General features: G+C 46.5%; 1 protein-coding gene across 1 annotated transcript in view; it reads left to right on the top strand.

Annotated features, from left to right (window-relative positions):
* The window catches only part of INTS7 (integrator complex subunit 7), a 122487-nt gene that overhangs the window by 25554 nt on the left and 70478 nt on the right, over positions 1-26455 (top strand). The window contains exons 2-6 of the mRNA XM_068232935.1: positions 6586-6715; positions 10871-11017; positions 18069-18206; positions 22996-23042; positions 25804-26003. Coding sequence (XP_068089036.1) covers positions 6586-6715; positions 10871-11017; positions 18069-18206; positions 22996-23042; positions 25804-26003 — 662 coding nt within the window. The remainder of the gene's footprint in view (positions 1-6585; positions 6716-10870; positions 11018-18068; positions 18207-22995; positions 23043-25803; positions 26004-26455) is intronic.

Genomic DNA, 26455 nt, shown 5'->3' with positions numbered 1-26455 from the left:
CATACCAAACTTTTTTAGTTGGCGAAGAAAGAAAAGTCTCTGTTGGGCTTTCCTCTGTGTGGAGGCAGTGTTGGCTTTCCACCTCAGGTCACTGGAGATGGTTGTGCCCAGAAGGCGGACGCAGGGAACTCTTTCCACTTCCTTGCCGTCAATACGCATTGGAGGTAGGGTGGGAGCACGCCTCCTGAAGTCAGTGATCATCTCCACAGTTTTTGCTGTGTTAAGGACCAATCCGTTCACTCTGCACCAGTGGCAGATACTGTCGACCTGGTGGCGGTACGCCTCCTCATCGTTATTGGTGATCAGACCGACGATGGTTGTGTCGTCTGCAAATTTGATTACTTTTACAGAGTCTGACGAGGATCTGCAGTTGTTCGTGTACAGAGAGAACAGAAATGGCGACAGGACACAGCCTTGTGGGGCTCCTGTATTGGTGGTTCTAGGTAGTGAGGAGATAGTTCCTACCCTGACGACCTGAGATCTGTTGGTGAGGAAGTCTGTGATCCACCGGCGTAGGGACGGGTGGACACCTAGCGTGACGAGATTGTCTTGTAGTATTTTGGGGCTGATGGCATTGAATGCTGAGCTGAAGTCCAATAGGAGGATCCTGGCGTAGGAGTCTGGTCTATCCAGGTGATCATAGACGAGCTCCAAGCAGAGGTTGATGGCGTCATCGGTGGACCTGTTAGCTCTGTACGCGAACTGGTGTGGGTCCAGCAGTCCCTCTGTGGCGTACTTGAGGAGGGGGAGCACCATGCTTTCAAAAGCTTTCATAATCACGGACGTGAGTGCCACCGGTCTGAAGTTGTTGAGGTCGAGGATTCCCTGCTTTTTGGGGACAGGGATAATGGTGGACCTCTTGAAGCATGCTGGGACTTTGCCTTCCTGGAGGGACCTCGTGAGGATGGAAGAGAGTGTCGGAGTGAGCTGACGGGCGCAGGTTTTCAGGCAAGAAGGTGACACTCCGTCCGGACCTGAGGCTTTCCTCGCCTTTAGTCTTAGCAAATGTTTCAGTACATCAGCCTCCCTCACTGATGGTGGGGGTGAGTCTGGGCCTATGGAGTCAGTGGCCGGCGGCTGTACGGGTGGCTGTGGGAGACCTGCAGGAGCTGGATGGTTCTCGAATCTGCAATAGAAGTCGCTGAGACTCTCGGCGAGCTCAGTGCTGGGTGTAGCATGCTGTGGGGGGGGCTTATAGTTGGTGGCAGCCTTAAGCCCTTTCCACACCGCTCGTGCGTCATTTAAGGAGAGGTTCTGTTCCAGCTTTTCCGCGTAGCACTTCTTTGCGGACTTCAGTTCCCTGTTTAGGTCGTTTCTTGCCCTCTTGTAGTCCTCCTGGTTGCCGGACTTGTGTGCAGCTTCTTTGCTGCGTCGCAGTTGTCGTAGTTTTTTTGAAAACCACGGTTTATCATTTAGATATAGTTTGAAGGTTTTAGTTGGGATGCAGGAGTCCTCGCAGAAGCTAATGTACGAGGATACGTTGTCTGCCCACTCGTCCAGGTTAGGCGATTCCAGAGCCTTCCAATCTGTGCAGTCAAAGCAGGCCTGAAGTTGTAGTTTAGCCTCACTTGACCACACTTTGGAGGACTTGGTGACAGGTTTTGAGGTTTCCAGGCGCCTTTTGTACGTAGGTAGCAGATGGATGATGCAGTGGTCAGATGACCCTAGCGCTGCCCACGGTGTCGCTTTGTATGCATCTTTCAAGACCGTGTAGCAATGGTCGAGGGTGTTGGCACTCCTGGTGGGGCAGGTGACGTGCTGATGGAAGCGAGGCTGCTCTTTGCGGAGGTTGGCCTTGTTGAAATCCCCTAAGATGATAAACAGCGTGTCCGGGAGGGCCGACTCCCACTGCGTGATGGTATCACTGAGATCACACAGGGAGGCATTCACCTCTGCATCAGGAGGGATATACACACCCACGAGGACGTAGGAAGAGAATTCCCTGGGCGAGTAAGTTGGCCTGCAATTGATGAGGAGGAGTTCTAGATCTGGGGTGCATTTCTTGGCCAGGACAGAGGCGTTTGAGCACCAGGCGGAGCTGATGTAGAAGCAGATGCCGCCCCCTTTCTTTTTCCCGGAGAGGGTGCTGTCGCGGTCCGCCCGGATGAGACTGAAACCTGGGAGCTGGAGAGCACTCTCAGGGATGTTGTCATTAAGCCACGTTTCGGTAAAGCAAAAGACTGGGGTGTTGTTACCAAGTTCCCTCTTGTCAGTGAGGAGTCTCAGTTCATCCAGCTTGTTAGGGAGGGAGCGGACGTTAGCAAGGAGGACCGCAGGGATGGATGACCGCAGGCCTCTCCTCTTCAGCCTCGCCCGGACACCTGATCGACAGCCTCTGCGCCGCTGGCCGGTGCGAGGCCAAGCCGCAGGAGCAGAGATTTCCCGGATGTGGCTCCAAACAGAGTTGGCCAGGAGTCTGTCCTCTGGGTGTCGAGCTGTGACATGTTCCCATATGAGGTGTTGTGCTCTGGAGTAGGTGGTGCGAGGGGGGTGGGGTGGCATTGGAGGCATGAGTGGTAAGCCAACACAGTACGCCAACACAGTGCCACCTGGAATTGTGCACTAACAGTCCCTAAGCAGTGTGACATAGATGTGAAGGATGTGAAAGGCATGTGCAATAACAAACCCTCAGCCGTATGACACAGATGTGTGAAGGCATGCGCAATAAACAGTCTATCAGCCAAATGACACAGATGTGAAAGGCATGCGCAATAACAGTCCTACTCATGATGGGTTTACCTTCGAGGTTGATAATGTATATATGAGGTATTCTCCCGTGCGTGGGAGCTCAGGATACCTTCTCACTGTATCTATATCTCTCTGTTGTTATTATCAAAATAAAAATTGATTTGTTAAAAAAAAAAAAAAAAGATCTGACAATAATGTCAGAAACGCATGCTTGTTCAGGGGCTATGGCTAAAAGTATAAGAGGAAGAGGATCAGCAAGACGAACACAAGGAATCCAGCGCAGGAGATTTGTGGTAGTACTTGAAACACCATGAGTTACAGATTGCCCAGCAAGCTCGGTGAACCACAACTCCTAGGAGTGTGTAAGGGGCTACAAAGGTATTTGCAATTTTTCATTTTGGAGTGAGTATATCCTATATCATATGCTCACTCCCACCTGACTAATCACATATATCTTCTGTTTTAAAGGGGTTCTTTAACCTACTTGCCGGTCCAATTCCCGCCGGCAAGGAGGCAGCGCAGAACTTTTTTTTTTTCTATTTTTATTTTTTTCAAATCATGTAGCGAGCACAGGGCTCGCTACATGATAGCCGCTGAGCAGCGGCATCCCCCCACCCACTCCGATCGCCTCCGGCGATCAGAGTAAGCAGGAAGTCCCGTTGAGAACGGGATTTCCTGCAGGGCTTCCCCGGTCGCCATGGTGACGGGGCGGGATGACGTCACCGACGTCATGGACGTCAGAGGGAATCCTGATCCACCCCTCAGCGCTGCCTGGCACTGATTGGCCAGGCTGCGCAGGGGTCTGGAGGGGGGTGGCTCGGCGCGGTGGGTAGCGGCGGCGATCGCGTACCACACGCAGCTAGCAAAGTGCTAGCTGCGTGTAGGAAAAAAAATTATGCAAATTGGCCCAGCAGGGCCTGAGAAATCCTCCTGCGCAGGTTACCCCAAACTGAGCTCGGGAAACCGGCAAGGAGGTTAACCTTAAAAAAAAAAAAAGTTTCACTTACCTCCTGGGGCTTCTACCGGCCCCCTGCAGACATCCTGTTCCATGCTGTCACACAAGGATCTTTATGTCCCCTGGAGCGGGCCACTTTCCCATTCTTTGTCTAAATAGACCAGAGGTCCCCACACTTTTTTAGTCAAGGCCCGGGTCATCATACTTTAGACTGCTGGGGACTGGAGTGTACATAAAATGATATAGAAAAACATTACATTGAACCTAGTTTCGCCGTCTAACAGTCTCTGAGCAGCGATCTGGGAGACTGAAGGTGGAACTCCGCCTTCCAAGCATGAGATGCGGGCGCAGCCTGCAGGCGATCTCCTGCTAGCCCCATAGACCGTTCACGCCACTCTGCGTGGAGCGGTCCTGGGGCTGCCGCATTGCTCGCGCCAATTGGCGTGGAGCAGTCGGCAAGTAGTTAAGGAACTACAAGTCCCACAATGCATTACAGGAGTCTGACGGCCACTGTCATGACTCATAAAGACAAATGCATTCTGGGACTTGTAGTTCCTTAACAACTAGAGAGCCAAGTTTGCAGATCACTGAGGTAGAGCATGGGTGATAATCTTCACCATTTTCAGACCGCTCCAGGATCTGATTAAAACATATAGTACATTTTATTAACCACTTCAGCCTTTAGTCGCTTTTCACCTTATGCATCTGAGCAATTTTCACCTCCCATTCATTCGCCAATAACTTTGTCACTACTTATCACAATTTAATTGATGCAAATCTTGTTTTTTGCGCCACCAATTAGGCTTTCTTTGGGTGGTACATTTTGCTAAGAATTATTTTTTTCTAAATGCATTTTAAACTGGAATATTAAGAAAAAATGGAAAAAAATTCATTATTTCTCAGATTTCGGCCATTCTAGCTTTAAAATAATACATACTACCCTAATTAAAATCTATGTATTTTATTTGCCCATTTGTCCTGGTTATTACGCAATTTAAATTATGTCCCTATCACAATGTATGGTGCCAATATTTTATTTGGAAATAAAGGTGCATATTTTTCAGTTTCGCGTCCATCACTATTTACAAGCTTATAATTTTAAAAATATTAGTAATACACCCTCTTCACATGCATAATAAAAAAGATTCAGACCCTTAGGTAACTATTTATGGGTTTTGTTTTTTTTATTGTATTTTGTTTTCATTAAAAATGTTATTTGGATAATTTTTGGTGCAGGAGTTAAACCGTTAATTTCTAAATGTAATAATGTGTGTTTAATTAAAAAAAATGTATGTAGATGTACTTTTACTATTTGGCCACAGTCAAACATTTTTTTTAGTCCTGGAAGCGAACGCTCTCGCTTCCAGGAAGTGTAGGGAGGACGGGATATTTTTTTTTTTTCTTCAGAAAGATCGCTGCTTCTTATAGAAGCCACTATACAGTGAGCAAGAATGCCAATTCACTAATACAAACCCACCTAGGCACAAAACATATGTACACTCACAAGAAAAAAAGACTGCCTCGAAATGGTGGAGGGCACAAAGATTTCAAAGTAATTAAATAATGAGTTCAAGATAATCTCCAAAATTTCAACAATTTATTAGGGACATATAGCTTTCAGTGTGCTCAGCTTGAGCTCTAACAGCCTTTAACCAGTCTAGCCTTTTGGACATTTGCACTATGTCCAATAAGCTGCTGCTGCCCGTGCTGCCGCTCGTTAGCCCAGAGAATGGGAACATAGTTCCCATTCATTGATTTAAGTCCCCAGCAGAAAGACCGATGGCTTCTATGAGAACACACACAAGGAAAAAAATGACTGCCTCGAAATGGTGGAGGGCACAAAGACCCCAAAGTAATTAAATAATGAGTTCAAGATGATCTAAAAAATTTCAACAATTTATTAGGGACATATAAATTTTAAAAATTAATTAAAAATAAATACAATTAAAATCCCCCAACATAGTAGATAAACCACCTCAGGACCACAAAATAACATAATGACAATATGTAAGGTAACCGGACTACCTCAAATATAAAGTGCCAGTGCTAATGGTGCAAAAAAATCTGTGCTGGACACGTGCTAAAAAATACAAAAATGTATAAAAATAAAAAACTAAAGTGCAAAAATCGCAAAAATATGTGCACAATGGTGCAAAATTATGTACAATAACAAAGTTCATATAGAAAAATGTTCCTGAATTCAGCAAAAGACAAATAATGTGCAAAGAAGCCAGTGCGTAATACATATAAAGTGCAATGGAGAGTGTAAAAGGAGGGAATACGTTACCAGTGGTGGTCGGGAGGATCGCGATGGCTACTGATCACTGAGGGGAGATGTCAGCTGTCATATCACAGCTTTATCTCCCCTCTCCGGTGCGCACAATCGCAAAAATGGCAGGCAGTGTAAATCCTACAACGCATCAGCGTTGGACAGTCACTAGTGTGGTGTAGGATTTACTGCGATCAGTCCCCAAAAGGTTAAAGTGAACCTAAAGCCAAACAAAAAAAATGAGATGAACTCACCTTCCCTCAGCCCCCTGCAGCCGATCGGTGCCCTCGTAGCTCCGCTCCGATGCCTCTGCACTCGCCGGCAAACACTTCCGGCTTGGCCGTCACCGGCCGACAGGCATGGGAACGCGAGGAGGCCGCAATAGCAGCATAGTGGGCGATATACAGGCTGGGAACGCGAACAATCACTCGCGTTCCCATGCCTGTCGGCCGGTTACGGCCAAACCGGAAGTGTTCGCCGGCGGGTGCAGAGGCATCGGAGCGGAGCTGCGAGGGCACCGATCGGCTGCAGGGGCTGAGGGAAGCCCCAGGTGAGTTAATCTCATTTTTTTTTGTTTGGCTTTAGGTTCACTTTAAACAAAACTTGTACAACTGTAGATGTATACTTGCTTTATCACTTATTTGGATGCATTGTTTTTATATCCTTCCTTTAGGTTTAAGATCGGGGAAGCTCGGGGAGCAATGTGAAGCCGTTGTCCGTTTTCCAAGACTGTTTCAGAAGTATCCGTTCCCCATCCTCATCAACTCTGCCTTTCTGAAGCTGGCTGATGTGTTCAGAGTGGGGTGAGTATTATCTGAACATCTGCAGATACTGGATGCGGTGATCAGGGATGATCAATGCAATGCAAATCATTTCTCCTTGCATACAAATTTCATGTCAGTGTTATGCAGCTTGAAATTGGACCATTCAGAATAACTTCCTGTCATTTGTTATTGGTCCTAGCTAAAGCTGCATACCATTGACATTCAACTTGAACCCAAGGAGAACTTATTTGCATCTCATTAATCATCATTAGTTGTGACACACACACACGATTGATAACAGTTTCAGGCAAGAGTGCTGTGCAGACACATTGCTTGGCTGTACTGCACTGTTTCTATGAAGAAGTGAGGGGGATGCTGGTGCAGTGGATGATAGAGCGTCTTAAAGGGAACCAGAGATGAAGCACTCTCATGTATTTTACCATATATATCAGTGGGAACATTAGAGAAAACACCTACCCTGCTCTCTGTCTCATCCTTCACTGCTCAGCCTGCTTCTAATCAGCCCTGATAAAATCCCCGACTGAGCATTCAGTCTGGCTTTGCTCAGGAATATTTATAGCTCAGTCTGTGTTCTCTCATGTCTTCATGTCCAAGCCTGCCCTCTGCTGGCTCTGCTTAGGAATCATTATAGCTGAGTCATTATAGCAAAGCCAGACTGAATGATCAGTTGGGGATTTTATCAGGGCTGATAACAGGCAGGCTGAGCAGTGAAGGATGAAGCAGAAAGCATGGTAGGTGTTTTCTCTAATGTTTCCACTAATCTATATGGTAAAATACATGAGGGTGCTTCGTCTCTGGTTCACTTTGAGGTGATAAACATTGCATTTGTTCAACAGTGCTGCTGAAACATCAGAACTGCTTAATCTTTAATGTTGCACAGCTGTACACTGTACATTCTCTGCAGAACATCCTCCTCAGTTGAGCAACCTCTACCGTGTATATGAGGCTTTATTCCTAAAGACAAAGATGAGAAAAGAAAAGTGCATGGACCATTTTTGAGGTGTATGGAAGGTGTAGGAAAAATCAAATGCTCACAAAATCGCTTTGTGCAGCATTTTTAAGAATAAATACATTGTATTTATTCTTTTCCGGGTCAAAGAGTTCACTTCCTGACTTGCGTCAGGGAGTGAATTTTAAAAACACTCGGGAAAAGCGCTTAGAAAAGTGCATTTCACAAAAACGCAACACCCACTCAAGCGCCGGAAGATAAAAAATTGTATTGAAAAAAAAAAAAACTAACATGAGCAGAACACAATGTGAAGGAGGCCTTACGTAGCTTGGGTCTTGCTCAAGACATCCCAGGGTAAGTCCAGTCTCAACAGCCACGTGTGTGCGGGAGGAGAAGGCGGAACGTAGCTGCAGCCGCTCAAATCCAAGCCGGCAACAGCTTCTAGTTGCAGCGCACACGCTGTTCACATCAGCAGCAGCTTCTAGTTGCAGCGCACACGCTGTTCACATCAGCAGCAGCTTCTAGTTGCAGCGCACACTCTGTTCACATCAGCAGCAGCTTCTAGTTGCAGAGCACGGCGCTCACATCAGCAGCAGCTTCTAGTTGCAGCGCACGGTGCTCACATCAGCAGCAGCTTCTAGTTGCAGAGCACGGCGCTCACATCAGCAGCAGCTTCTAGTTGCAGCGCACGCTGTTCACATCAGCAACAGCTTCTAGTTGCAGCACACACTGTTCACATCAGCAACAGCTTCTAGTTGCAGCGCACACGCTGTTCACATCAGCAGCAGCTTCTAGTTGCAGCGCACGCTGTTCACATCATCAGCAGCTTCTAGTTGCAGCACACGCTGTTCACATCAGCAACATCTTCTAGTTGCAGCACACACTGTTCACATCAGCAGCAGCTTCTAGTTGCAGAGCACGGCGCTCACATCAGCAGCAGCTTCTAGTTGCAGCGCACGGTGCTCGCATCAGCAGCAGCTTCTAGTTGCAGCGCACGCTGTTCACATCAGCAACAGCTTCTAGTTGCAGCACACACTGTTCACATCAGCAACAGCTTCTAGTTGCAGCGCACACGCTGTTCACATCAGCAGCAGCTTCTAGTTGCAGCACACACTGTTCACATCATCAGCAGCTTCTAGTTGCAGCACACGCTGTTCACATCAGCAACAGCTTCTAGTTGCAGCGCACACGCTGTTCACATCAGCAGCAGCTTCTAGTTGCAGCGCACACGCTGTTCACATCAGCAGCAGCTTCTAGTTGCAGCGCACACGCTGTTCACATCAGCAGCAGCTTCTAGTTGCAGCGCACGCTGTTCACATCAGCAACAGCTTCTAGTTGCAGCGCACGCTGTTCACATCAGCAGCAGCTTCTAGTTGCAGCGCACACGCTGTTCACATCAGCAGCAGCTTCTAGTTGCAGCGCACGCTGTTCACATCAGCAACAGCTTCTAGTTGCAGCGCACGCTGTTCACATCAGCCACAGCTTCTAGTTGCAGCACACGCTGTTCACATCAGCAGCAGCTTCTAGTTGCAGCACACGCTGTTCACATCAGCAACAGCTTCTAGTTGCAGCACACGCTGTTCACATCAGCAGCAGCTTCTAGTTGCAGCACACTGTTCACATCAGCAGCAGCTTCTAGTTGCAGCGCACACGCTGTTCACATCAGCAGCAGCTTCTAGTTGCAGCGCACACGCTGTTCACATCAGCAACAGCTTCTAGTTGCAGCACACGCTGTTCACATCAGCAACAGCTTCTAGTTGCAGCGCACACGCTGTTCACATCAGCAGCAGCTTCTAGTTGCAGCGCACACGCTGTTCACATCAGCAGCAGCTTCTAGTTGCAGCACACGCTGTTCACATCAGCAGCAGCTTCTAGTTGCAGCACACACTGTTCACATCAGCAGCAGCTTCTAGTTGCAGCGCACGCTGTTCACATCAGCAACAGCTTCTAGTTGCAGCACACGCTGTTCACATCAGCAACAGCTTCTAGTTGCAGCGCACACGCTGTTCACATCAGCAGCAGCTTCTAGTTGCAGCGCTCGCTGTTCACATCAGCAACAGCTTCTAGTTGCAGCGCACGCTGTTCACATCAGCAACAGCTTCTAGTTGCAGCACACACTGTTCACATCAGCAGCAGCTTCTAGTTGCAGCGCACACGCTGTTCACATCAGCAACAGCTTCTAGTTGCAGCACACGCTGTTCACATCAGCAACAACTTCTAGTTGCAGCGCACACGCTGTTCACATCAGCAGCAGCTTCTAGTTGCAGCACACGCTGTTCACATCAGCAACAGCTTCTAGTTGCAGCACACGCTGTTCACATCAGCAGCAGCTTCTAGTTGCAGCACACTGTTCACATCAGCAGCAGCTTCTAGTTGCAGCGCACACGCTGTTCACATCAGCAGCAGCTTCTAGTTGCAGCGCACACGCTGTTCACATCAGCAACAGCTTCTAGTTGCAGCACACGCTGTTCACATCAGCAACAGCTTCTAGTTGCAGCGCACACGCTGTTCACATCAGCAGCAGCTTCTAGTTGCAGCGCACACGCTGTTCACATCAGCAGCAGCTTCTAGTTGCAGCACACGCTGTTCACATCAGCAGCAGCTTCTAGTTGCAGCACACACTGTTCACATCAGCAGCAGCTTCTAGTTGCAGCGCACGCTGTTCACATCAGCAACAGCTTCTAGTTGCAGCACACGCTGTTCACATCAGCAACAGCTTCTAGTTGCAGCACACACTGTTCACATCAGCAGCAGCTTCTAGTTGCAGCGCTCGCTGTTCACATCAGCAACAGCTTCTAGTTGCAGCGCACGCTGTTCACATCAGCAACAGCTTCTAGTTGCAGCACACACTGTTCACATCAGCAACAGCTTCTAGTTGCAGCGCGCACGCTGAAACTACCGCGCATGCTGTGCTAGTGGATTTTGTCTTTTTGATAACTCGTGAATAAAGTTGAAACTATTGTATATACCTGAGCGAGGATATGGAGGCTGCCATATTTATTTCTTTTTAAGCAATTCCAGTTGCCAAATAGATCAGCAGGATAGCCAGGCAACTGGTATTGTTTCAAAGAAATACATATGGCAGCCTCCATATTCTTCTCACATCAGTTGTCCTTTAAAAAAGAGAGAGAGAGAGAAGAGTTATGCTCCACTGATCTGGCCGCCTTTATGGATCTCCTAGATAGTTTTGTTACAAGCAATGTTTGTTTTTTTTCCTTTTGCAGCAATAACTTTCTACGACTGTGTGTGTTAAAAGTGACCCAACAGAGCGAGAAGCATCTGGAGAAGATCCTCAATGTGGATGAATTTGTCAAGAGGATCTTCTCTGTCATCCATAGTAATGACCCCGTGGCTCGGGCAATCACGTTACGGTATGCTTATGTGCTTATTGATGTCTTGTGTGGGCTGTGCTTTTGTTTATTGATGTCTTGTGTGTACTGTGCTTGTTTATTGATGTCTTGTGTGTACTGTGCTTGTGTATTGATGTCTTGTGTGGGCTGTGCTTTTGTTTATTGATGTCTTGTGTGTACTGTGCTTGTTTATTGATGTCTTGTGTGTGCTTTGCTTGTGTTGATGTCTTGTGTGGGCTGTGCTTGTGTTTATTTATTTATTTTTCTCAATACATTTTTATTGAAATTTTCATCATCAGTTTTGACATGGATAATAATCCAGTAACAGATATCAAATAACAAATAACAGGTAATTGACAAATGAACAAGATTTAAGTCAACACAGTAACATTCCACCATAAACATGGAGTGAAAACAAGCTTGTATAAAACAATAATCAAGTTGTTGATAGGAGTTGTCTATACACTATTACTCGTTAAGGTTAAAGTGATATCAGTGGACATACACTAAAGTTGTTTTCTTGTGGTAATGAAAAGAAGTTTTTAGGTTTACTAGCTAGTGCGGGAGTGAAGAGTTGTATTGGAATCGTTATGGAGTGCTTGTGTCTATTGATGTCTTGTGTGGCCTGTGCTTGTGTTTATTGATGTCTTGTGTTGGGCTGTGCTTGTTTTTATTGATGTCTTGTATGGCCTGTGCTTGTGTTTATTGATGTCTTGTGTGGGCTGTGCTTGTGTTTGATGTCTTGTGTTGGGCTGTGCTTGTGTTTATTGATGTCTTGTGTGGGCTGTGCTTGTGTTTATTGATGTCTTGTATGGGCTGTGCTTGTGTTTATTGATGTCTTGTGTTGGGCTGTGCTTGTGTTTATCGATGCCTTGTGTGGGCTGTGCTTGTGTTTATTAATGTCTTGTGTGGGCTGTGCTTGTGTTTATTGATGTCTTGTGTTGGGCTGTGCTTGTGTGGGCTGTGCTTGTGTGGGCTGTGCTTGTATCTATTGATGTCTTGTATTGGGCTGTGCTTGTGTGGGCTGTGCTTGTGTCTATTGATGTCTTGTGTTTATTGATGTCTTGTGTGGGCTGTGCTTGTGTTTATTGATGTCTTGTGTGGGCTTTGCTTGTGTTTATTGATGTCTTGTGTTGGACTGTGCTTGTGTTTATTGATGTCTTGTGTTGGGCTGTGCTTGTGTTTATTGATGTCTTGTGTTGGGCTGTGCTTGTGTTTATTGATGTCTTGTGTTGGGCTGTGCTTGTGTTTATTGATGTCTTGTAGTGGGCTGTGCTTGTTTTTATTGATGTCTTGTATTGGGCTGTGCTTGTGTTTATTGGTGTCTTGTATTGGGCTGTGGTTGTGTGGGCTGTGCTTGTGTCTATTGATGTCTTGTATTGGGCTGTGCTTGTGTGGGCTGTGCTTGTGTCTATTGATGTCTTGTGTTTATTGATGTCTTGTGTGGGCTGTGCTTGTGTTTATTGATGCCTTGTGTGGGCTGTGCTTGTGTTTATTGATGTCTTGTATGGGCTGTGCTTGTGTTTATTGATGCCTTGTGTGGGCTGTGCTTGTGTTTATTGATGTCTTGTGTGGGCTGTGCTTGTTTATTGATGTCTTGTGTGGGCTGTGCTTGTTTATTGATGCCTTGTGTGGGCTGCGCTTGTGTTTATCGATGCCTTGTGTGGGCTGCGCTTGTGTTTATTGATGCCTTGTGTGGGCTGCGCTTGTGTTTATCGATGCCTTGTGTGGGCTGCGCTTGTGTTTATCGATGCCTTGTGTGGGCTGCGCTTGTGTTTATCAATGCCTTGTGTGGGCTGCGCTTGTGTTTATTGATGTCTTGTGTGGGCTGTGCTTGTGTTTATTGATGTCTTGTGTGGGCTGTGCTTGTTTATTGATGTCTTGTGTGGGCTGTGCTTGTTTATTGATGTCTTGTGTGGGCTGTGCTTGTGTTTATCGATGCCTTGTGTGGGCTGCGCTTGTGTTTATCGATGCCTTGTGTGGGCTGCGCTTGTGTTTATCGATGCCTTGTGTGGGCTGCGCTTGTGTTTATCAATGCCTTGTGTGGGCTGCGCTTGTGTTTATTAATGTCTTGTGTTGGGCTGTGCTTGTGTTTATTGATGTCTTGTGTTGGGCTGTGCTTGTGTTTATCGATGCCTTGTGTGGGCTGCGCTTGTGTTTATCGATGCCTTGTGTGGGCTGCGCTTGTGTTTATTAATGTCTTGTGTTGGGCTGTGCTTGTGTTTATTGATGTCTTGTGTTGGGCTGTGCTTGTGTTTATTGATGTCTTGTGTTGGGCTGTGTCCCTCATTTAAAGCTGTATGTATCCCAGGAGGATTTCTGGTTGGTTTAGGCCTATGCTTTTGTCTGTTAAAATGAAATGGTGTGCGATACCTACAGTAGTTATAACCCAGGTAAACCGCATCTGGGCAGCTCCTGGCTAGGTTAAATTTTTCTGGGGAATGGGGCCCCAGGTTGCCTTTGTCTCGGGGCCCCATCAGCTTTTAAACTGGCCCTGAACAGTTCTGTAAACTTGCAAATATTACCTTTTTGGAAATTAACTTTCCGAATTAAAAGAAAAAACATTTTGCAGCTAATGGTAATAGCTATATGGGCTGTAAGGATTTGGGGGGGTTTACAAGGAACTGAAGTGAGAGGGATATGGAGACTTCCATCTTCATTTCCTTATAAACCATGCCAATTGCCTGGCTGTCATGCTGCTCTTTTGGCTTTAGTTGTGTGTTTGAGTGACACATCTGCAGCAATCCTGCAGCCAGTGGAGTCGCAGCATCTGATTTGCATGCTCATTCTGGGCCAGTGACTTGTAGTATTAGAGGCGGAGCATCAGCACAGAGGTCAGGCAACTGGCATCGTTTGTTAGAGAATGAAGATGTCAGCCTCCATGTCCATGGCTCACTTCAGGTTCCCTGTAAGTCTAAGCTATGCCAGACAAAAAAAAAGCTAATGGTGATTAGTTCAACATTGCCACATAAATTCCTCCCTGTAAGTAAGGCCCCATTCACACTTGCGTTTTGCCTTGCAAACGGACCGGATCCTGATCGGATCAGGACCTGATCCTGATCGGAACCGTACGGTTCCGATCAGGATCCGGTCAGGATCCGGTCCGTTTGCATCAGGCATGCATCAGGCTGCCATCAGGATCCGTGGGCAAAAAATAGCGAAATCAAATAAAAAAATGTTGGGGTCAGCAGAAGGTGCACCTGTAGAATCAGGTTCCTCCGCTGTAGGCCTCACCTCCACCTCCACACATTCTGCCAAAACAGCTCCAGCACGTCTGTCACTGCTGCTCCACTCCAGACATGCTTGGCCCATGTGTCCCCATCCAAAATGGCCGCTTGCATACGCATAGGAAGTGGGGTAGAACGTCAGGTTTTTGTAGGCAGTGTGTTCTGTGCCTTCCGTTCCCCATTGGTTTCTGTGTTCCGGATGGTGCTGTCAGGCTCCGGTCAGGATGCGTGGGCCGGAGATGCGGACCCAAAAAATAGCGCATGTTGGAAAAGAGTCCGGATCCGATCCGGCTCCGGTACGTACGGAACGGACGCGTGTGAACGTCCGCATAGACATTACATTGCTATGCGGAACGTACGTTCCGTTTGTACAGTATGCGTTCCGGATCCAATCCGGAAAATCCTGATAGCGAACGCTAATGTGAACCGGGCCTAACGCTTCCTTGGAAGGGAGGGTGAGACCTGATCTTCTCTGCACTTGTGGCTTTCATTTTTGGAGCCTGGACCACGGCACCTGTATATCCAGTACCTATTCCTGCATGCTTGGGTCCCATAGACTAACATTAGGTATGGCATTAGGATGTGCACACAATCTACCATCAGTCTGTGGAAGCCAGGACTGCAGGAGACTGTACCACGGATAAATTGGGTGCCTTGGTCTAGGCCAGTGATGGTTACCCTTGGCACTCCAGCTGTGGTGGAACTACAAGTCCCATGAGGCATTGCAATACTCTGACAGCTCTAAGCATAACTCGGGGAGGCAGAGGCATGATGGGATATGTAGTTCTGTCACAGCTGGAGTGCCAAGGTTAGCCATCACTGTTCTAGGCTCTTAAGTTACTATTTATCTGTGAAGTCACATTCCTCAGAGATCCTTACTTCTTGCCTGTCCAATTCTCTCTGAGATGGAAGAAGGAGACAGCGCTCTGTTTAAAAGCTTAAAGGAAACCTGAGGTGAGAGGGATATGGAGGCTGCCACATTTATTTCCTTGTAAACAATGCCAGTTGCCTGGCTGTCCTGCTGATCTCTTTGGCATCAGTAGTGTCTGAAGCACAGCCCTGAAATAAGCATGTGGCTTAGGCCCCGTTCACACTTGCGTTTTGGCAAGTAAACGGACCGGATCCTGATCGGATCCTGATCGGATCTTGACCTGATCCTGATCAGAACCGTACGGTTCCGATCCGGATCCGGTCCGTTTGTATCAGGCATGCATCAGGCTGCCATCCGGATCCGTGGGCAAAAAATAGCGAAATTTAAAAAAAAAATGTTGGGGTCAGCAGAAGGTGCACCTGTAAAATCAGGTTCCTCCGCTGTAGGCCTCACCTCCACCTCCGACATTCTGCCAAACAGCTCCAGCACGTCTGTCACTGCTGCTCCACTCCAGACATGCTTGGCCCATGTGTCCCCATCCTAAATGGCCGCTTGGATACGCATAGGAAGTGGGGTAGAACGTCAGGTTTTTGTAGGCAGTGTGTTCTGTGCCTTCCGTTCCCCATTGGTTTCTGTGTTCCTGATGGTGCTGTCAGGCTCAGGTCCGGCTCCGGACCGGGTGCGTGGGCCGGAGAGCCGGACCGAAAAAATAGCGCATGTTAGAAAAGAGTCCGGATCCGATCCGGCTCCGTACTGTACGGAACGGACACGTGTGAACGTCCGCATAGCCTTTACATTGCTATGCGGAACGTACGTTCCGTTTGTACAGTATGCGGTCCGGATCAGATCCGGAAAATCCGGATAGCGAACGCTAATGTGAACCGGGCCTAATTCAGTCCCACTTCAGTCAGGGACGTTGCTAGGACCCTAAGAGATCCGGGACGCTATTGGGCACTCCAGATGGAAAATGGGTGTGGCCATGGGTGGAGCCAAATCTACATGAACTTAATCGCAGTCTAAGTAGACCCAGCAAAATGTTGGATGAAGCCCCCCCTCTCCATTAATCAAAAACACAAAAATGCAGCACATCACATAAATAGGTAGTGTCACTTAAAGAGACACTGAAGCGAAAAAAAATATATGATATAATGAATTGGTTGTGTACTATGAATAATTACTAGAAGATTAGCAGCAAGGAAAATATTCTCATATTTTTATTTTCAGGTATATAGTGTTTTTTCTAACATTGCATCATTCTATTATATGTGCAGATTACACAACACTCTGCATTCAAAATGAGTCTTTCAGAGCAGTCTGTGAAGTAATGAACTCTCCTCTAGCAGAGAAAAAGTAAATAGTTCAAAAACAGTTGAGATAATAAAAGTCAGATACCAGCTCTCTCCACGACTTTGAAAGTTGTAGAGCTTAATGGCTTTTTTGCATAGAGATAACAACTGGAGTTTCTTAACTCTTCCTGTACTGGAAACAATTAGACTGATGTATCTGATCTTAATGTTTTATTTCTTAGCTGTGCTACACATACAAATCATAATATCATCATTTTTTTTTCGCTTCAGTGTCTCTTTAAGCAGTTACCTGGCTTCTGTGCTGGCTGATCTGGCTTTCTGATGGGCGGGCTGGCCTGCTGCCAGGTTATCTGGCAGTTCCCCCTTAACATTTCCTGACCTTCTAGTGGATCTCCTCCCATGCTACCACCGTCCTACCATTGAGGCACCACAACTCCCAGCATGCCCCCATAGAAAAAGCACAGTTCCCTGCATGCCCCCATAAAGGCATCACAGTGCCCAGTATGTCCACATAGAGGCACCACTGCACCAAGCATACCCCCCGATTAAAGCACCACAGCTCCCAGCATGCCCGTCATTGAGGCACCACAGCTGACTCTGCCTGGGGGACATCCGGAGCACCCCAGAATAGATCTGGGGCAAGTGCCACTGATCTTTGGGGCTAGCAACGCCTTGACTTCCGTCAGAACACCTGATCTGCAGATTTGTTGAGTGTCTGTGGCTAAAAGTATTACATACACTGGGTCATGGGAACACCTGGGCATTAGTGCTGCTCAAATCCGGATCCGGGAGACATCCGGATAGTTCTATCCGGATATCTCCCAGTGAACCTATGCGGGGTGGGCGGGGGGGGGGGGGGTCAATCTTACCTGTCTGACGTCTTCTTCGGTCCGTCCCTCGGCGCCTCCCACGATGCGGTCCAAGCGGCGGTCACGTGATTACAAACACTTCCTCCTTCCGAGTTGAAGGAGGAAGTGTTTGTAATCACGTGGCGTGCGTGGAGCGCATTGTGGGAGGCGACGAGGGACGGACCGAAGAAGACGTCAGACAGGTAAGATTGACCCACCCCGCATAGGTTCACTGGGAGATATCCGGATAGAACTATCCGGATGTCTCCCGGATCCGGATTTGAGCAGCACTGCTGGGCATGTGCATTGTTTATAAGGAAATAAATATGTCAGCCTCCATATCACTCTCACCTCTGGTCCCCATTCAATAATATTGGTGTACCGGTCGAGACAGAAACCATGTAGGAAATTTGGGTACACCAGGCACCACCATAGGCCATAATGTGAATTACGTCAATAGCGGTGCGCAAACAATAATTTGGGCACTGCTAAGACAGAGCCCAAATGAGTATAAAAAAAAAGTAATTTGTCCACCAGCGATAGCTGGCAGACAATTACATCTTTCCCCACTATCCACGTGGACCTAATTAACGCCGCAGAGACTTTTGCAGGAGCAGGGTGAGCCATTTTTCATCTTTGCCCTGTGCTCAAATTTCCCAGCATACCAAGGCAGCCTTGAAAGAGGATCCCTGAAGTGACATTCCACTGTTCACTAAATTACAACCTTTGTCCTTTGTATAACCCAGTCTTGCTACCATAGATCTTTAGATCTTTGCTGTAATTGAGTGATTTTTTTTTTCCTGATGTTCCGGGCTTTAGAATGTTGGGCAGCATGGCTTCCATTATCCCCGATCAGAAGAACGCTCACCACAGTATACGGCAGAGTCTGGACTCGCACGATAATGTGGAGGTGGAGGCTGCCATATATGCTGCCGCTAACTTCTCTGCACAGTCCAAGTAAGTGTCCATCTCCTTCTCCTATAATAAAGGTAAACATAGTAAAAGTTAGCACTGCATATACTGTAGACCTGCAGACACAGATAGAAAGGACATTGACCCTCTGGAACGGCTACAAAGACAGCGATGAGCCCCAGAGCAGGCGTGAAAGAGGAAAATAAATCCATACATTGCAAAGTGAGAAAATTGAAATTAGAAGAGGGATCAAGAAGTGATTGATATGCGCCATGTCATTTGTTCATATTGTTCGATCCATAAGCAGCCTGCACATCATCATCTTTACTACTAGCAGACATAAAAAAAGACAACAAAAAAAAACACTGCACCAACTGCGATTATCTATGGCGACAACCACTAACAATGCAATGGGCTAAAAGGTTGTTTTGTTTGTTTTTATACATAAGCATTTGCACAGAGGTAGATACTGGTTGCTTGGCAGTTGGTAACAGCTGTTATTTCCCACAATTCAACAAGGTTCACAGACAGGAAACTGTCAGGACCATGGTCATGACATCACACTGTGGGAGGGGTTTCACCACAATATCAGCCAAACAGACCCCCCTGATGATCTGTTTGAGAAAAGGTAACGATTTCTCATGTGAAAGAGTGCATCAGCTACTGATTGGGATGAAGCACAATCCTGGGTTAAAGTTCCACTTTAATCACTGCCATATTTCATCAAAGAGATTAAGGGCCGTTTAGATGAATGGCTGCTGGTGGTTGCCCATGTTGTTTGTCAATGGGATCCACCTGCGCTTACCAGCGATTTCCGTGATCTCCATGGTCAAATGATTTTTCCTTGGTCACAGATTCTCTTTAAAGTGAACCAGAGATGAAGCACCCTCGTGTATTTTACCATATACTGTATATCAGTGGGAAAATTAGAGAAAACACCTACCCTGCTCTCTGTTTCATCCTTCACTGCTCAGCCTGCTTCTTAACCAGTTCGGCCTATCTGGACGAGTTTCCTCGTCCAGATAGGCACTGGTGCTGCCGCCGGCTCGTGCGCGCGATCAGGCGCGCCCCCGCGCGCGCTCCCGCTGCCCGCCGCTAGCCCCCCGATCAGTGAATGGGAATATAATTCCCATTCACTGATCTAACTTCCCCGCAGAAATACCGACGCTTTCTCTCCAGAGAGCGCGGTATTTCTGCCCCCAGGAAACAACTCTTCAGCATTTTAGTTCCTAGATGCGAGCTGGTTCGCATCTAGGACTTTTTTCACTGTGGCCATCTTGTGGCCAAATAGTAAACTGCACCCACATACATTTTTGATTTAAAAAAAACATTATTTTACATTTAAAAATAGCAGTTTCCCTCCCACACCAAAAATTACCCACATACACTTTTTTTATTAAAAAAAAAAACAAAAAACAACATAAATAGTTACCCAAGGGTCTGAACTTTTTAAATATGCATGTCAAGAGAATATGTTATTATATTATTTAAAATTATAAGCTTATAAATAGTGATGGACGCAAATTGAAAAAATGCACCTTTATTTCTAAATTAAATATCGGCACCATAAATTGTGATAGGGACATCGTTTAAATGGTGTAATAACCGGGACAGATGGGCAAATAAAATACATGCGTTTTAATTACGGTAGCGTATATTAATTTCAAACTATAATGGCCAAAAACTGAGAAATAATGAATTTCTTCCGTTTTTTTCTTATTCTTCCTGTTAAAATGCATTTACAGTAAAGTGGCTCTTAGCAAAATGTATCACCCACAGAAAGCCTAATTGGTGGCGGAAAAAACAAGCTATAGATCAATTCATTGTGATAAGTAGCAATAAAGTTATAGGCGAATGAATGGGAGGTGAACGTTGCTCGGATGCATGAGATTTTCGGCACTGTGGCGCTGAACCGGTTAACAGCCCTGATAAAATCCCAGACTGAGCATTCAGTCTGGCTTTGCTCAGGAATCATCATAGCTGAGTCATTATAGCAGAGCCAGAAGGGGATAGGCTTGGGCTTGAAAAGACATCAGAGAAGACAGACTCGGCTATAATGATTCCTGAGGAAAGCCAGATTGAATGCTCAGTCAGGGATTTTATCAGGGCTGGTAACAAGCAGGCTGAGCAGTGAAGGATGAAACAGAGCAGGGTAGGTGTTTTCTCTAATGTTCCCACTGATATGTATGGTGAAATACATGAGGGTGCTTCGTCTCTGGTTACCTTTAACGGCAGACTCATTCTGTGGTCAGTGGGTCACTATGCTAGCGGTAGAAACCCTTGTATCCCATACAAACAATGCATGCATCCACAATGGGAGACGCATCTAAATAGACCAAGAACTGCAGAAGGAAACTACCGGTACTTTTTTTTTTTTGGAGGAGTGGTGCGTCACTGAATTTAATGATCACCGTATTTAGCATGTGGGCAGTTCTAGATGCCACAATCAGGCTGCGCTAATGGTACCTGAAGTAATGTATGTCCACTAAGCTGGGTAAGTAACGCAAATAGCATGTAATGCCTTGCAATCTACTTTACTCAACCAGCACCACTAAGACCTGAACAACTGTGTGCGCAGCCTGCAGGTACTGATCAGGAATCAAATCTCAGCTGTTGTGAAACTTTCCTTCTTTCACCTAAGGAATATTGCAAGGATTAAACACCATATTCCTTCAGTTCACGCCTCCATCACATCACGGCTGGACCATTGCAATGACCTCTATGCAGGCCTTCCAAATAAAGACTTGCACCGCCTGCAGCCAGTGCAGAATGCTGCCGCAAGACTGCTAACAAGCCAACCCCAACAAACCAAGAGAAATGGGTGCACAGGGTCAGCTACTGTAGATTCATTGGAGTGCTCTAAGCCCAAAAGCCAGGTAATCAGCAGATCATTAGTAGAACAAAGCGGCTGGGCACTTCCAATTAAAACATCAATTTATTGCATACCTTAAAAATTAGTCCAGCAATGCAAATCACAGCAGCAGAGGAGAAGGTGTATAGCATGTACGGAGGTAGACAGCTGTTTCGCACTCACTCAAGGGGAGTGCTTCATCAGGACCTGGAATGCTTCATCAGGCCTTTTACATTAATATTGAGGGGGGATTTGGTCGTTTTACGGTGGTGGCCTTTTCCTTATTATTTATTATTATTATTATTTAGTATTTATATAACACTCACATCTTCCGCAGCGCTGTACAGTGTATATTGTCTTGTCACTTAACTGTCCCTCAGTTAAGTGAGGCTCACAATCTAATCCTACCATAGTCATATGTCTACTCAAGTATGTGTAGTGTATGTGTTGTAGTCTAGGGCAAATTATGGAGAAGTCAATTAACTTATTTGTATGTTTTTGGGATGTGGGAAGAAACCGGAATGCCCTGGAGGAAACCCACACAGACACTGGGATAACATACAAACTCCATGCAGATAGTCCCCAGGCTGGGATTCAAACTGGGGACCCAGCGTTGCAAGGCGAGTGTGCTAATCAGCAGGAGACATTAAACAGCAAGCAATGAGCAGCGCTCACAGGCTGCAAGTGAAGTGAAAGCTCCAGAGATATGCCCAGCCCCTTGGGGCTAAATACACACCTTGAATACAAATCAAATGCAAATTATGTGCTGACACTAATCTAAATTCTAAAATTTGAATGCAAGCTGACACCCCTGGAGGCAGCTAGCCTGAAGTATACTTAAGTTTTGTACAGCAGAAGGAAATGGCAGCGCTTCCAAACAGACGCTGCACCTGAATTGACTACCTGCACAAGTATGCAGAGCTCGACTAACGGGCAGGTTACACACCTTGCATTCAAAACAGGTACAGTAAAGGGGGCGTTAGCTTCAGCATAAGTTGTGCACAAATTATCCCTAATAGACTCTCCTACGGCGGTGACGTTCCTTCTGCTGAGCAGGAGACATTGGCAGCGCTTCCAAACAAAAGTTGCACCCGAATTGACTACCTGCAATAGATGTGCAGAGCTCCACAACTGTGGACTAAAATACACAACTTGCATTCAAAACAGGTACAGCAAAGGAGGACGTTCGCTTCAGTATAAATAATGTGCACAAATTATTCCCTACTAGACTTCCCCACGGCGGTGACGGGTCCTCTTGGGGAAGACCTACCGCTAGTCTAACGATAAAAACACGATTGGTCTACAGTTCAGTTGCAGCCTATGAGCGCTGTCATTTGTTTGATGTTTGTTTGAGAGAAATGTGTATACCATTTTATGACTAGCAGCACTAGGAAAAAAATCGCGTTTTTATTGTTAGACTAGCGGTAGGTCTTCCCCGAGAGGACCCGTCATCGCCGTGGGGAAATCTAGTAGGGAATAATTTGTGCACATATTATTTATACTGAAGCGAACGTCCTCCTTTGCTGTACCTGTTTTGAATGCAAGTTGTGTATTTTAGTCCACAGTTGTGGAGCTCTGCACATCTATTGCAGGTAGTCAATTCGGGTGCAGCCTCTGTTTGGAAGCGCTGCCAATGTCTCCTGCTGTACAAAACTCATGTAAGTATACTTATGGCCAGCTGCATCCATGTGCATCAATTTGCATTCAAATTATAGATTAGGACTAGTACATGATTTGCATCTGATTTGCATTCAAGGCATGTATTTAGAATGCCTCTGTTGGTCTACAATTCAGTTGCAGCCTATGAGCGCTGTCATTTGTTTGATGTCTGTTTGAGAGTGCTAATCACTACGCCACTGTGCTGCCCTTAGCACAGACTGTCAGTGATAGAGATTGTCAGTGAGACGTGAACAGTTCTGACTTGCTTGCAAATTGTATTCAGTTTGTGTGTTCTCTAACGATTATTTGATCTTCTTCCCACAGAGACTTTGCTGCTGGAATCTGTAATAAAATCGGTGAAATGATTCAAGGTTTGTATCAGACATTTTGATCGCGATAAAATCATGACCACCTTCTCGTTCTGCCTTTAAAGGCTCTTGCACACTGGCCACGTTTCGTTGCACCTTTGTACTCTCCCCCAGCTTGTCGCAAGGGAGATGCAAGTCTATGGAGACTTGCACAGTTTGCACGATGCGAAGCGGTGCGCTGAGGTATTAAAATTGTGGTAATCCCAATTCAAAGTCTGCAGCGCATGAAGCAATTCAAGTCAATAGGCAATGCAGGCAAGTATGCATGACAGGAGCGTGGTGTGGACCGATACGAATCCCAGTGACCTACTTCCTGCCCAGCAGGGAATATGTCACTAAGGGGGCGGGCCTATGCATATGACCCTGCTGCCGCACCGTGGCACAAGGGCATATGAAGCCTCATTTCTGCGCACCGCATCGCACACACCTGCCTAAAGGACACCTGAAGTGAAAGTGATATGGCGGCTGCCATACTTGTTTTCTTTTTAACAATGCCAGTTGCCTAGCAGTCCTGCTGAACTCACACCAATAGTGTCTGAATCACACACCTGAAACAAGCATGTGGCTAATGCAATGAAACCTCTGATCTGCATGCTTGTTCATGGTCTGTGGCTAAAAGTATAAGAGTGAGAGAATCAGCAGGACAGGCAGGCAACTGGTATTGTTTAAAATGAAATACATATGTCAGCCTCCATATCCCGCTCACTTCAGGTGTCAGTTACATTGTACTGGTTGGCTTTACCATAGGCCGCAGGGGGATTAGAAGTGCCTGCATCCCTCTGACACAGCTTATGAGCAGAAGTTGGCATGCTGCTCTGAATTTAAATTGCACAGGAATACTTATTAGTTTTTATTACAAATTGTCACCATCTGGCAGCAACGTTCCAAAGCTGTATTTTCTTTTCTGACTTGAAGACAGGATTTCCATGGTCAGACAAAGCTTTGTACACACACAGCTTTATTAAACCATGGACATTCTGACAGGGATCCGATATCAGTGGAAATATGATTCAGAATTGATCAAACGACTTCCTTCAGCAACACTACAAAGCTACGCCTTGCTTGATACTCTGCTGCTCCTGTCTCTACCTTGTCAATGAAAATACACCTTCTCACCCTAACCGGGTCAATAAGAAGTTTATCAATCTGGCTCATGTTGTGTGGAGGGGAATCAATTTAATCACTGGCATATTTGATCAAACTAAGGTAACATTAAACTCCCAGTTCTTCCTACTGAACCTAACTAATTAGCGAGTGAAATCTTGTCAAAACTCAATAATAAGACACATCTTGAATGCAGCCAAAACAGTAGTGGTGAGGAACTGGAGATCGACCACCACGCCAACACTGAAAGACCTGGTACGTGAACTGGGCCACATATATGACACGGAAACATAGTATACTCAATGCAAGGATGGTATGAGAAATTCTCCAAAACCTGGAATATCTGGGCCCACCTGCACTCCCCTCCAGGTATTGCATGTTGGCCTTGGGGCCCCGGCCAGTGAGAGAGGTCCGGGGCCCCTGGCCATCGTGTGAACCAATCGTGTGTTTTTGAACTTTTTTTTTCAGCTCTAGGACATGGCGGACAGGTGAGCGGTTAGGGAGGGACCCCTGTGGGAGGGATGCCTGCACGGGGCGGTCCTGCTAGTGACACAATCTTGCGATTGCGTCCAACTGAAGCCTCCCACCTGAATGCTAATGGCTGCTAGATGTGGTATGGCAGGTAAAGGGTGTATGACAGTGCATCCTGATTGGCTGCCGAGCGCCTGCTGACCATTTAAATGTAGCTGGATGCATGTACTGCTGTGTTCTATTGCTTGTGTGTGTCGGATATCTGGATGGTACACAGATGGTCTGAGGAGTTCACACATACACTAGGCAGGTAATATTATGCCGAGCTGGAGAAGGAACATATACATGCCATTATCATCTGCTGAGATAGAAAGAAGACATCGCAGACCCTTTTGGACCCATTCTTTGGTTGCACTTTTATGTTTGTTGTTTACCTTTGTTACTATTGCACAAGGTGTCTTAAGATATGTCCTACTGCCTGAATTCATAGGTCAGATGGCCTAATGTTAAAGCTACTCAGGGAAAACTGTACCCAGAATACCTTCATTTCATAGAGCTACATTGAAGTAGTGAAGGAACCAGATTCTCCATAGTCCACATTGTTTCCATGCAGAAAGATACGGTGTCTCCCTGTATTTTCCTGTGTACAAGTTACCTAAATAAAGTATTTGAAAAGTGATTTAGGGCCGGTTTAGATGATGACTGCTGGTGTCCACCCATGTTGTTTAGCAATGGGATCCACTGGTATTTACCAGCGATTGCATGAGCGCCGCAGCCAATCTAATTTTTGGAGGCGCTGCATGAAGCTTAAAGTGTCCTTTGCATTCATGATTGTATCCACCTAGGGGCTCAAAACACGCGATACGATGGCAAAACAACGGGAACCTATGCCAAACGCTTTTCTGTTTGGTTGCAAAAAAAGCATTAAGCAATGGCTAAACGAGATGCCGGCCATGTGAACTGGCCTAAAGTTTGCCAGGAAATTGATCCAGCGTTATTATGCGTGACGCCCACAGAGAGTGCTTTGCTTCTGCAAGTCAAGCAGAGCCCGTGCTGAAGTGTAACGCTCGTTGTGACAGGTTCTCGTTTTTTTTTTACTGTTAGTGCTGATTATGCCTAGATCAGCCTGGGAAATGGGGATGTTTTGAAGTGTTACATGTTGAGCTTTTCCTTTCTTGTTTTGTTATAGGTTTGGCCACCCCAGTAGATCTGAAGCTGAAACTGATCCCAATTCTGCAGCACATGCACCATGACGCTATTCTGGCCTCTAATAGCCGGCAACTCCTGCAGCAGCTGGTGACCTCATACCCATCCACAAAGATGGTGATTGTCACTCTGCACACCTTCACCCTGCTGGCTGCCTCCTCTCTGGTGGACATTCCAAAACAGGTATGGTGGTGTGCTCTCACTCCTCCCCATCTCACTCTTTCTTCTCTCTCTCTCTCTCTCTCCTCTCTCCTCTCTCTCTCCTCTCTCTCTCTCTCTCTCTCTCTCCTCTCTCCTCTCTCTCTCCTCTCTCTCTCTCTCTCTCTCTCTCCTCTCTCTCTCTCCTCTCTCCTCTCTCTCTCTCTCTCTCTCTCTCTCTCTCTCTCCTCTCTCTCTCCTCTCTCTCTCTCTCCTCTCTCTTTCTCTCTCTCTCTCTCTCTCTCTCTCTCTCTCTCTCTCTCTCTCTCTCTCTCCTCCCATCTATCTCTCCTCTCTCTCTCTCCTCTCTCTCTCCTCTCCCTCTTCTCTCTCTCTCTCTCTCTCTCTCTCTCTCTCTCTCTCTCTCCTCTCTCTCTCTCTCTCTCTCTCTCTCTCTCTCTCTCTCTCTCCTCCCATCTATCTCTCTCTCTCCTCTC

This window comes from Hyperolius riggenbachi, chromosome 4, assembly GCF_040937935.1.
Source record: "Hyperolius riggenbachi isolate aHypRig1 chromosome 4, aHypRig1.pri, whole genome shotgun sequence".
Taxonomy (NCBI): domain Eukaryota; kingdom Metazoa; phylum Chordata; class Amphibia; order Anura; family Hyperoliidae; genus Hyperolius; species Hyperolius riggenbachi.
This window is presented reverse-complemented; position numbering and strand designations above follow the sequence as displayed.